Genomic DNA, 13,258 nt, shown 5'->3' on the forward strand with positions numbered 1-13,258 from the left:
CTTGGTGGGAATGCAAACTGGTGCAGCCACTGTGGAAAACAGTACGGAAGTTCCTCAAAAAATTAAAAATAGAATTACCCTATAATCCAGCAATTGTACTACTGGGTATTTACTCAAAACATACTCATTCAAAAAGATATATGTACCTCTATGTTCATAGCTGCATTATTTACAATAGCCAAATTATGGAAGCAACCCAAAGGTTCATTAATAGATGAATGGATAAGGAAATGGTGTATGTGTGTATATATATATATATATATATATATATGTATGTGTATACACACACACACACACACACACACACAATAGAATATTACTCAGCCATAAAAAAGAATGAAATCTTGCCATTTGCAATAACATGAATGGATCTAGAGGGTATAATGCTAAGTGAAAGAAGTCAGAGAAAGACAAATACCATATGATTTCACTCATATGTTGAACTTAAGAAAGGAACGAACAAAGAAAAAAGACAAACCAAAAAACAGACTCATAACTATGGAGAACAAACTGGTGGTTACCAGAGGGAAGGTGGGTGGGGGGAACAGGTGAAACAGGTGAAGTGAATTAAGAGTATACTTACCATGATGAGCAAGCACTGAGTAATGTGTAGAATTGTTGAATCACTATACTGCACACCTGAAATTAATATAATACTGTTAACTATACTGGAATAAAAAAAAATAGATGCTATGTTGTACAGCAGACCTCTAAAATTTACTCATCTCACATACTGAAATTTTATACCTACAGAGCAACAATTCCCTATTTCCCCCTTTTCCCCCTCTGGCAACCACCATTCTGTTTGCTTCTGTGAGTTTGACTATTTTAGATACCTCATATAAGTAGAATCATGTAGTATTTGTCTTTTTGTGACTGGCCTGTTTCACTTAGCATAATGTCCTCCTGGTTCATCCAGGTTACTGCAAATGACAGGATTTCGTTCTTGAGCACTTGAATTGTTTCCATATCTTGGCTATTGTGAATAATGTGGCAATGATCATAAGGTACAGATACCTCTTTGAGATTCTGATTTCAGTTCTTTTGGATATATACTCAGAAGAAGGATTGTTGGATTAAAATATAATCATTCTTAGTTTTTAATGTTTTAGTTATGAATGTAGTTTCTAATAAAAATAGACTTTCAACCAAGTCGGTGTACCATACTTTTTAGGACAATTCAAGTAGCTTGGTCTCTACTACATCTTGTTTATTCATCAGTAGAAAAAAGATTTTCCTGCATCTTCAGTTTGTTAATGGCGGTCATTTATAGAATGAAATCAAATATACTTTCTTTTACAGAAGACATTATTGCAGTCACAAATTAGATGGATGTATCAGTACTGATATTTTGAATTCAGGTATTTAAAAAAACAGCTTCAATCAGCTCACTCTGAGCCATTGGTATCCATTATTTTCCATACAATGTTGTCTTCTCTGCTATTAAGAGCATAGGTGATGCCACCTTTCTTGAAAGAAGCCTTTTCTCTTGTCTCTGAGTTTTGTTTTCCAAATTGAGGACATTTATTCCCAAGTTTTGAGGTGCCTGCCTAGCCAGTGACACCTTTCTTATGTCCACTGTCTGGTCCACAATGACTATGAAATACATCCCAATTTCAGAGATGTTAACATGCAGAGAAAAATGTACATAATTCATCTAGCAGTGCCAAATGTTGGTTAGCATGTGGAGCAACAGGAGTTCTCATACTGTTGGACGTATAAATTAGTGTGACCACTTTGGAAAACGGTGTAACATTATCTAGTATTCTTCTCCTAGATCTTTTCCCTAGAGAACAGTGTAACCCAGGAGGTATGTACAAGTAGTTTACAACATTCTTTGTAGTATCCCCAAACAGGAAACAATCCAAATGCTAATCAGTAAGAGAATTAATAAATAAATTGTGAGTATATTCATATGTTGGAATGCTATACAGTGATGGAAATGGACAACAGCTATACCCATCAATGCGTGTGAATTTTACAAACAAAGTTTAATGAAAAAGCAGATCACAAAAGAAAACATATAGGCAAAACTAAACTACATTGTTTAGCAATGCAAATATAGGTGATAAGCATTTCTTTGCTTTTCTGTATAGTTCTGTTGTGTAGGTCAGGATAGTAGGCACTTCCAGAGTGGGAAGGTGATGAGAGAGGACACATGGAACGCTTCAGATATGGATGGGCAGTGTTTCATTTCTTAATTTGGGTGATGGTTGTAATAGTGTGTGTGATATATAACACACATACACATGCATACATATACATACACACATAATACAGGTATATGAGATATATTTTACAGAAAAAGTATTAAAAATAACAACACCGGAAAGAAATATGCCAAAGTATTAAGAATTGTTGCTTCTGAAAGGCAGAATTAGGGGTGATTTTCTTCCTGTTCTTTAGATTTTTGTATGTCACAAATTTATAACATAACTAAGTAAGTGTTAGTTAAGGACTTGAACTCAGTATTCATGCGGAGTTAGATTCAGAGGCCAGATCTTCTCTTTCTTTGCTGTGTGATTTTGGCAAGTTCCTTAAGTTCTCTGACCTCAGTTTCCTTATTAGTAAATTGGGAACAATAATAATACTTACTCATAGAGTTGTAGTGCTTAATACAGTGCCTGGTACACAGTAATAAAGGTTGCAATGATCATTACACAGTGTGTGTTTTTTGGTTTTTTTATAATAAGCATTTGGAAATTTTACTTAAAAGTAAATCATTTGTCTTTAATTTTTGATCCCTTTGACAGGTACTTCAGATGTATTTCTAGCATTAAATACTTGAAGGTTTGTTTGGTAAGATCAGTTAAACAATGAGAATCAGAGAATCTCAGAAGTGAGCATGACCAATTTTATTTAACTTTTTTCAGTTCATAAATGAAAAAACTTAATCCAGAGTGAGGACATCACAGAAAGAAGAAGTAGGCCCAGGATCATACAGTGATTGCTGTTTTCTTATCTTTGAAACTAAACTTTAAAAATATAAGGGCGCCTGGGTGGCTCAGTCGGTTAAGCGTCCGACTTCAGCTCAGGTCACGATCTCACGGTCTGTGAGTTCGAGCCCCGCGTCGGGCTCTGGGCTGATGATGGCCCAGAGCCTGGAGCCTGCTTCCAATTCTGTGTCTCCCTCTCTCTCTGACCCTCCCCCATTCATGCTCTGCCTCTCTCTGTCTCAAAAATAAATAAACGTTAAAAAAAAAAATTAAAAAAAAATATATTTATTTATTTACTGTGAGAGGAAGAGAGAATCCCATGCAAGATCTATGCTGTCAGTCAGTGCAGAGCCCAACCTGGTGCTCGATCTCCTGAACTGTGAGATCATGACCTGAGTCAAAATTAGGAGTTGGATGCTTAACCAGCTGAGCTACCCAGGTGCCCCTATAACTAAACTTTTAAAGAATGTACCATAACCTGACGTACATGGTGGAGAATAAATATACTGTGTCTCTTGGTCTTGTTCATCTTGCCCTTCCCAGCCCAGCAGATGTGCTGTGCAGGTGGCCACAACCCTCTCTAGTTGCACATGATCCTGCTCACTGGGTTATCTAATCCTGCTGACTGATTCCTTGTAGACCAAGAGGATGCTGGTGGAGAAAATGGGCCGAGAGGCTGTGGAGCTAGGGCACGGGGAGGTGAACATCACAGGGGTGGAGGAGAACACCTTGATTGCCAGCCTTTGTGACCTCCTAGAGAGGATCTGGAGTCATGGGCTACAAGTAAAGCAGGTAAGGAATGTGTAGACTCTCCCTGCTGAGCAAACTGTCTTTCTGTTTTCACTGACTAGCTTTCCCATACTTCTCCAGCTGGCTGGCTTTGAAGAATGGTACATGGCATGGTAGAGTGAGACTTGAAATAGCTAAACAAACTAATAAGTAAATAAATATGATCCAAGCTATTTTTTTTTTTAATTTGCTTCATAAACCTGTGTGTTTGTGAAGACATTTTTAGAGTGGCATCTTCCTTTTTGTGAATAGAGCTGAAGGCCAAATTGATAGATCCTTTTTGGCATCTGGCCCTAGTCTGGAAATGGAACACAAAAGAGAGAACTTGGAGCTCCTAAGTACCAGATGTCCTCTAAAGGTCCTTCACTGTACATTCCCAGTGGAAAAAGGTCTGTCATTAACATTTGTTTTATATGCAGATAGCTTAACTATCTAAAGATTTGAGAAAGGACTGAATGACACTAAGTTTGATTTTTACTGCTGAATACCAGAGAATTTCCTTATTTCAGAATACTCTACAAGGAGTATTTGGTTAAGATGGACAACTTTTATTTTTATACATTTTTAAATTTGAAAAGAACTTGAAATCTTTTCAAAAGCAGTTTTAATATGGATAAATTAGAAAATATATGTAAGTATGTTGCAACTATTTTTTTGAGAGCCAACAGTGTCCGGCACTGTTGTAGGCACTTGAGATACCTAAGTGAACAAAACAGACCAAGATCTCTGCCCTTCTGGAGTTGTCATTGTTATGGGTATAGAGACAGTTTACTACATCTGTTCTTCAAGACATTTTTCTACGCACATATACCCATATACAGTGTATATTTAAAAATTCAACTACAGTGAGATACCTTTTCACATCCGCTAGGATAACTAAAAAAAGACAGACAAAACAAGTTTAGTAAGGATGTGGAAAAATTAGAACCTTCACACATTGCTAGTGGGAATGTAGAATGGTGCAGCCACTTTGGAACATAGTCTGGCAGTTCCTCAAAATGTTAAACATGGTGTTATCATATGATACAGCAAGTTCACTTCTAGCTGTGTACTCAAGAGAAATGGAAATATGACGTCTATATAAAAACATGTACTCAAATGTTCATAGCAGCCTTATTCCTAATAGACCAGAAGTAGAACAATTCAAATGTCCATCAGTTGATGAATAGATACACTAAATGTGGTATGTCTGTACAATGGAATTTAATTCAGTAGTAAAAGGAATGAAAGATGATAGATGGTTCAACATACTAAGTGAAAGAAGTCAGTCACAAAAGACCACATATTGTATGATCCTGTTTATATAAAATGTCCAGAATAGACAAATTCGTAGTCAGAAAGTAGATTAGGAGATGTCAGAGGCAGGAGGGAAGGAGGAATAGGGAGTGACTGATAATTCTTTTTGGGTGATGACAATGTTCTAAAATTAGGTAGTGGTGATGGTTGCACAACTCTGTGAATGTACTAAAAACTGGATTTTTTTTTTTTTTGCAGAAAATTGTATAACTTTATACGTGTGAACTTTACGGTAACGTGAATTATATCTCAGTAAAACTGTTTTTACAAAAATCTAGATGGGATCATACTGTACATAATGTTTTGTAACTTGCTTTTTCTTTTTTTAACCTCAGAATATTTTTTCTGTGTCCTTATCTAATTTTTAGGTGATACTGTAATGTTTAAGAGTTCAAACTAGGAATCAGATAGACATGGGTTTGATTCCCAGTTAATAACTTTATAAGACTGATCAAGATATGTAGCTTTTCCAGGCTTCTGTTTCTTCCTATATATGATGGAATTTTTAAAGTACCCACCTCCATAGGATTCTTGTGAGGATTTAAGATAGTTCATGTGAAGCACTGAACTCAGAGCCTGGAATGTGGGAGGTGCTTTGTAAATGTTTATGGTCATTACTCTTCTCAGATCTCAGTTTTAGTTACCGTATCCACTGTATACATTTTCCATATTTGAATCAATCCTTTATTACCATTTAGATTATTTCTGATTTTTAAATATTATAAACAATAATGTGATTATAAAATTTTTTAAATGCTAAAAATTGTGCATCACCAAATTCCTATAATTTTGAGATTCCTGTAGTATAATAGCAACACCATGGGCTTTGGAGTCAGGAGGCCTGGGATTTTTGAATCTTAGCTCCACTGGATGACTTCCAGTAACTTGTGATTTTTGAGTTTCATTTTTTTTATCAATACTACAGAGTTAATCAAGTCTACCTTTGAGGGTTATGATAATTAGATATAATACAAATAACCTGGCGTGTGGTAGGTATATAACATATGAAAGCTCTTATGCTAGGTTCTACATGAAGAATTTGTTTCTTTACTTTTCTTTATAACAACTGAATAGAATATAAATAATCATTTTATCAATTTCCTTGAAGTTGAGCGAGCCTGGCACTATAGTTGAGCTCTTCAGCTTTTTGGTAAAACATACGCCACCAAAACTTTTTAATATTTGCCATAAAAATTTCTAGAGCATTAGTGAGACTTCTCCTGCAGTTTAAGAACTAATAACCATACCATGTTCTAAACCTGTCCTCTGAGGCTTTGTAGCCATATTCTGCAAAAATTCCCATAGTATAAGGAATATCTTTTGGAGCCAATTTGATTCCCTTCTCAGTTTGGATGGATAGGGGCTACTTGTTTAGTGAGAAACTAGTTCAAAATAATGGGGACTTTTCAGTTGAGGTCCCATTTTGTTCTGAAGTCTGCATTTGGAGTGCTAGAAGTAAAGCACTAACAGTGTCACCAGAGGGAAGCAAGGGTATGTGCTTTTTTGGCAGGTCATTTATACCCTCAAAGACACATGGATGTTCAGCTGAGGATTGACCAAGACTATCTATGTTGGGTTTCTACAGCATGTCCTCCTTAGGCCTCTACTTTGCTAGCTTGTGTGTAGAGCGTTTCTCTCCTGCTGAGACATTCTTTGGTTATGTTCTAATCCAAAAGCTGTAACCTGGTTACCTGGTCTCCATCATGCAGATTATGCATGATCATGCAGTGACCAAATTTACTCTCAGAAGGTGATTTTACTGCCCCCTTCTGAGGGCACCTTATTGATCAATTACCTATTTTATCTACTTAGAAAGTAGAGAGAATCCAAACAGCAGGTTTTGCTGCTAGCTTTCTAAATTTTGTTATTAGCCATACAACTGTCTACACGCAGGGCTGCCTTCAGCAAGTCCTCTTAAGCTCTGTTATCTTCACAGCTCTCTTTGGCTTTCAGTGACATTTTTCAAGGAGATGTGTATCCTTCTCTAGTATATTCTTCTGACAATAAGAGGTGAGGTTTGGTTTTTCACACTGGTTTTGTAACTGCTGCCCTTGGGGTAAGTGAGAAGGGGTTGTTTCGTACCTTCCATGTATATGACATCCCTGGAGAATCTGGTGCTACTTAGATCTTGCTATCTCTATATAACTACCCCAAATGGGTAGTTAGGCTAAATTGAACCTTGCAGTCTCAATCAGCCTCTTCAAAAGAGGAAAAAGAATAATCCATGTCTCCTGAACTAGAAAGACCTGTCAGCCCAGCTGCTGCTCTCTCACTCCTGCCTTTGCTCTCCCTCCTCGTGAGTAAAATCACTGTGAGCCAGGGCATCCTCCTGGCATGGCAGCCTGGTGTTGCTCTAGCCTTTGGCTCTTCAGTATCATTGCCTCTCTGGTGACCAGCTATATTTAGTGTGTGTCACATTCGCACAATTCTGTTAAGGGAGGCTGCCTTCCTGGTCTTCCTAGATTCTGAGATACAAGTGACAAGCCAAAGTCCCTTTCAGGAGCCTACTTTAATGGTTTTGGTGGATAAGTGGATGGATTTCTAGAAGTTGAATTATTAAATCAAAGAGTGTGAGTATTTTAAGCTCTTGCATTGTCTTTCATATTTATTGTATTAATATACCAGTTAGTGTATAGGGGTTGTAAGTCTCACTGATGTTGTTAAACATTATTTTTCCCCCAAATATTTGTTTTTTTGATGAATAAAAAAATAGTCGTTTCTAGTTTTAACTTGTGTTTTTTAAAAAAATGCCATGATGATTATTCGGTTTTGTTTTAAGCTGTCTAAATCTTTTTTCTTTTCTTTTTTTTTAAAGCTGGTTAAATCTTGTAGGATATCCAAACATACAGCAAGTTTATGTCACCAACTTGGTGATTTATAGATGAGGGTTTTTCTTCCATTCAGATGCTTGCTTTTTTCTCCTAAGATAGATCAAGTTGGTGGATGGAAACAAAATAAATACTCAGTATTCTCAAGGGACAAATTTTGAGACCTTAAAATCTTTGCATTCATTTGAGAGCATAAAACTTTCTTCAGAAAGTATAACTTCAAAAGTTAAATCTCTTTTAGACAGTCTGTATAGCATCATTATTGATAGCAGTGGTTCTGATATTAGATAGATTGAAGCTTGAATCCCAACACTCTGCTTACTAGCTCTGTGATCTTTTACATGTTACTTAATCTTTGATCCCCAATTTGACCTTGTCTAAAGAAAATGAGGATAGAGCTACCTATCTTGTAGTATTGTTGAGAGCATTGAATAAAATATATTTTGAACATTTAATGTAGTACTTAGTTTATAGCAAGCCTCAAGACATGGTAACTTCTATTATTATTACTATTCTTTAAAATACAGAACTAAAGTCATTTATAAAATTATTATAATAAATCCTACTACTAAAACAAACATAATACTACATTTATATTATGTCAGCTATATAGAAACATTTACCATGAATCTGATATAAAGTTTTTTTTTAAGTCACATACAAGGGTCACTGTGTACTGCAGGATGGCTAGAAAAAGACAAAACAGTTACTGGATGGCCAGCTGGGCTCACTCACCACCTAGGCAAATTGCTCCCTCACATCAGGCTTGCAAATGCTAATCAAATCTTTGCCTTGGTAAAATGACAAATTGCTACATGTCTTAGTTTAAACTGCAACTTTTACATTTCCAAATGCTAAGGTTCTGTTACACTGACTGTAGTTAAGTACCTGCAGCCTTCTTCAACTTTACCTTCAAGAGTAAATCTTCATCTTAGTGACAGCTTCTCCTCAGCCTAAAGACAATAATGCCTTTAAATATTTAAGGAAACTCAGGAGTTGTCATGGAATCCTATAGACTGGGTATTAGCTCCTATGTACAAAAGCCATCATGCTCTACCCAAGCTGGCCTTTAACCAACTCAGAAGTTGATAGGTTATTTGCTTTTTTCTTTCTTATAAACTGGCCCATTCACAGATTCTGTGTGGCCATGTCCTCCTTCCTGTTTCAAGTGGTGGGCCACTTCTCTTTTCTCCCTTCCATTCTTCTTTATATTTCCTCTGCATTTTAGTAGGGGGATATATTTGTATATGTTGCACTAGGTGTACATCAAGATAAGACATAGTACAGATATTTTTTACTAAAAGCCCATATCTATATGTTTTATCTATGACTCTGTTCACTGGATGCCTTGGTCTCTGAAATCTAAACTGACAGGAGTTTCGGGGCACCTGGGTGGCTCAGTCGGTTCAGCACCCAACTTCGTTCGGGTCATGGTCTCACAGTTCATGGGTTCGAGCCCCACGTGGGCTCTGTGCTGAGAGCTCAGAGCCTGGAGCCTGCTTTGGATTCTATGTCTCCCTCTCTTTGCCCCTCGCCCGCTCATGCGCTCTCTGTCTTTCTCTCTCTCTCTCTCTTAAAAATAAATAAATATTAGAGAAAATTTTTTTTAACTGACAGGAGTTTCTTCTCCCTTGTGTTGGTTCCAGGGGAAATCAGCCTTGTGGTCCCACCTGTTACATTATCAGGAAAACCGGCAGAGAAAACTCACATCAGGAAGCCTCAGTACCTCAGGTAAGTTGGTCTCTGTAGCATTGGGGAGAGCCCCCTTCATCCATTTTCCCATCTCCCACTGGAGTGATCATCTGCGGTAGACTATTCCAGGTCAATGAAGCCTTTGTCTGGAATGTTTTCTTTTTTAAATATTAAGCAACTTGGCTCTCTGACCACAGAGTATGCCAAAGCAATGGGGTTTGCTTTCATGATGTGTTTCTATACTTTTTTTTTTTTTTTTGAGTAAATTCTACACCGAACATGATGCTTAAACTTGTGACCCTAAGATTGAGAGTCGCATGCTCTACTGATTGAGCCAGCCAGGCGTCCCTGTCTCTATACCCTTTTCATGAGTGAGATAGGTGACTTATATCAGCAAAAGGCCAGTGTTTATAAATTTTCTTTTTTAACGTTTATTTATTTTTGAGACAGGGAGAGACAGAGCATGAACAGGGGAGGGTCAGAGAGAGGGAGACACAGAATCTGAAGCAGGCTTCAGGCTCTGAGCTGTCAGCACAGAGCCCGACGCGGGGCTAGAACTCACGGACTGCAAGATCATGACCTGAGTCGAAGTTGGCCGCTTAACCGACTGAGCCACCCAGGCGCCCAAGTGTTTAAATGAATTTAGGTTTTCAGTGAATTTGTGTGTTACTGGTGTCCTGTGTTTGGAATAGGTTGTCTTCATAGGTTTTTGTTTTATTTCTCTGAAATGGGCATTGAGATGATCTATCAGTTAAGAGAGCCTGTTTGTCAATGTGTTCTACCTTGGAGTTCCTCAGAGTCAAGGCCTGATGTGAATGATCCCTTAAACACTTCTTTTTCCATTTCTAATTTAATAACAATATTAGAGTTGGCAGGGACCCCAGAGATTATCTAGTCCAGCCCCTTTATTTTACAAGAGGAGGAAACCGGGATCCAGGAGGAATTGAATTTTTTCAGGATCACACAGGGCATTCATGGAAGAGGCCAGATTAGGAGCCAGGCCTCTTGTCTCCTGGTCTGGTGTTCATTCTGTAGTGCCCCTTCCAAGACAATACTCCTCCTTCCTTTACTTCTTGGCAGCATCTCCCCTTTGCATCATCCTTCATTTTCTTCTTTCTGCCAGGAAGTTTGTTTACTTTTCTTGGGTGTTCTTATCCTAATGGTAAAGATCAGTTCAAGTGGAAGTAAAGAGATAGGCCTGAATTCCGTGGTTTCTTTCCTCTTGAGCTAATTGACTTCAGCTAGCACTGAAAGTGGGGAGAATAGTTGGCTGGAAACCAGGTACAAGAGCTTCCTAAGCAGCTTGATGAGGAGTTCTTTCATCTATTCTCTGGGTGTTAGAACAAAAATTCTTCTCAGGAAGGCTATAGAAGTTACTGCTGAGGGATAGACTATATAGCCAAAAATTCTCGACAGTTAAATGATGAAGATACTATGTTTTATGTATTGGACCAGACATATGGATATAAATATACAAGCATACCTCAGAAATATCGTGGGTTTGGTTCTAGACTACCACAAAAAAACTGAATATTATAAGGAAGTGAGTCAGGTGAATTATTTGGTTTCCCATTGCATATAAAAGTTATATTAATGCTACACTGAAGTCTGTTAAGTGTGCAATAACATTATGTCTAAAAAATGTATATACCTTGATTTAAAAATATAGCTAAAAACAATGCTAACCATCAGTTGGAGCTATCAGCAAGTCATAGTCATGGATCACAGATCACCATAACAAATATAATGACAATGAAAATTTTTGACACATTGTGAGAATTACCAGAGTGTGACACAAAGACATGAAGTGAGCAAATGCTGTTAGAAAAATGGTGCCAGGGCACCTGGGTGGCTCAGTTGGTTAAGTGTCTTGAGTCTCTTGATTTTGGCTCAGGTCATGATCCCAGGGTTGTGGGATTGAGCCCTGTGTCAGGCTCTGCACTAAGCATGGAGCCTACTTGGGATTCTCTCTCTCCCTCTGCCCCTCTTTCCCACTCATGTGCTCTCTCTCTCTCTAAAATAATAATAATAGGGGTGCCTGGGTGGCTCAGTCGGTTAAGCACCCGACTTTGGCTCAGGTCATGATCTCATGGTTCACAAGTTTGAGCCCCACATCAGGTACTCTGCTCTCAGCACAGAGCCCGCTTAGGATCCTCTGTCCCCATCTCTTCCTGCCCCTCCCCCGCTCTCTCCCTTTCTCTTTTAAAAATAAATAAAAACATTAAATAACAATAATGATAATAAAAATGGTGCCAGTAGACTTGCTTGAGACAGCGTTGCCACAGACCTTCAATTTGCAAAAAACACAGTATCTGTGAAGCACAATAAAGCAAAGCATAATAGAATGAGGTATGCTTGTGTCTAGGGATCCTAAGCATTCTGGAACATGTTCTTTATGCATTTGCTTGGCTCTTTTGTAGCACATTTTGAGGCAAGACCAAGTACATGAGTAGTAGCTCCAAATGGAAATAGTGCTTCCATAGGTTAGTGATGAGAACATGCTGGATTAGGAGCTAGAAGATCTGTGTTCCCTCCAGTCCTGATTTTGCCACTTGGTGACTGAGGCAAAGCAGTGTTCTCTGAATCAGTTCCCTTCTCTGTGATACTTTCCTTGGCTATCTAACATTAGAGGGTTAAATGAGATAATACGGGTAAGAGTATAACATCTGATACCTAGTAGGTACTTAATAAATATTCATGAAATGCTAAGTGTTACCAAAGTAACCATTTCCTGTACAAATTTGGGTAATCAGCTCTTTGGATAATCCTGTCTCTTGAGACATGAACAACTTTTTTGTTCTAGGAATACTTCTTGATTCAGAACGGAGGAAGTCTGATGCCAGCTCAGTCATGTCTCCCCTGCGAGTCTCCCTCATTCAGGATATGAGGTCAGTCTGGGTTCATATATAATAAGCCACTAAAAGCCTGTTTTCAGTTACTCCTTAGGTGTCTACTTTATTTTTTTTAATTAAAAAATTTTTTTTAAATCTTTATTTACTTTTGAGAGAGGGAGAGACAGAGTGTGAGTGGGGGTAGAATACAGAGAGAGGGAGACACAGAATCCAAAACAGGCTCCAGGCTCTGAGCTGTCAGCACAGAGCCCGATGTGGGGCTCAAACTCAGGAACAATGAGATCATGACCTGAGCTGGAGTCGGACTGAGCCACCCGGGCACCCCAGGTGTCTACTTTAAATAGCAGGGTCTCAGTGACTTGGGCTTCTATAGCCTCTCTGTTAACCAGGAAGCCCTCCTTATTGGTCTTGTGCTTCATGATGCTTTTGTAGAGCTATACAAGCAGTTGGGTTTCCTGACAGTTTTGGCGAATTATACCAGAGTTATCACAAGACCTTAGGGTTCCAGGGTTAGCTTGGCTTTTTGAGAACTGTGTTATTCCCCCTCAGCCCCCCAAATTGTAGTGAGCCTATCTGCAAAGCTACATGGAAGCTGAGGATTTAGAGAACAAGAGAGATGGGCTCTCACCAGGCTTCCTTGACTTTACAGGGGAGGTATTAGTAGTCAGTTCATTTTCTACCCCACTCCCCATCTCCTTTTTTCTATTCTCCCTTCAGGCACATCCAGAACATCGGGGAAATCAAGACTGATGTGGGAAAGGCTAGAGCGTGGGTGCGATTGTCAATGGAAAAAAAGTTACTTTCCAGACACCTGAAGCAGCTTCTCTCAGACCATGAGCTCACCAAGTAAGGCCATTCCACCTAG

General features: G+C 38.4%; 1 protein-coding gene across 5 annotated transcripts in view; it reads left to right on the forward strand.

The window, feature by feature from the left end:
- The window catches only part of DENND5A (DENN domain containing 5A), a 115,627-nt gene that overhangs the window by 90,765 nt on the left and 11,604 nt on the right, over nt 1-13,258 (forward strand). For all 5 annotated transcript variants that reach the window (XM_027073179.2, XM_027073180.2, XM_027073181.2 and 2 more), the window contains 4 exons: nt 3,576-3,728; nt 9,496-9,580; nt 12,345-12,429; nt 13,111-13,239. In XM_027073179.2, coding sequence (XP_026928980.1) covers nt 3,576-3,728; nt 9,496-9,580; nt 12,345-12,429; nt 13,111-13,239 — 452 coding nt within the window. The remainder of the gene's footprint in view (nt 1-3,575; nt 3,729-9,495; nt 9,581-12,344; nt 12,430-13,110; nt 13,240-13,258) is intronic.

The sequence above is a fragment of the Acinonyx jubatus genome, chromosome D1, assembly GCF_027475565.1.
Source record: "Acinonyx jubatus isolate Ajub_Pintada_27869175 chromosome D1, VMU_Ajub_asm_v1.0, whole genome shotgun sequence".
Classification (NCBI taxonomy): Eukaryota; Metazoa; Chordata; class Mammalia; order Carnivora; family Felidae; genus Acinonyx; species Acinonyx jubatus.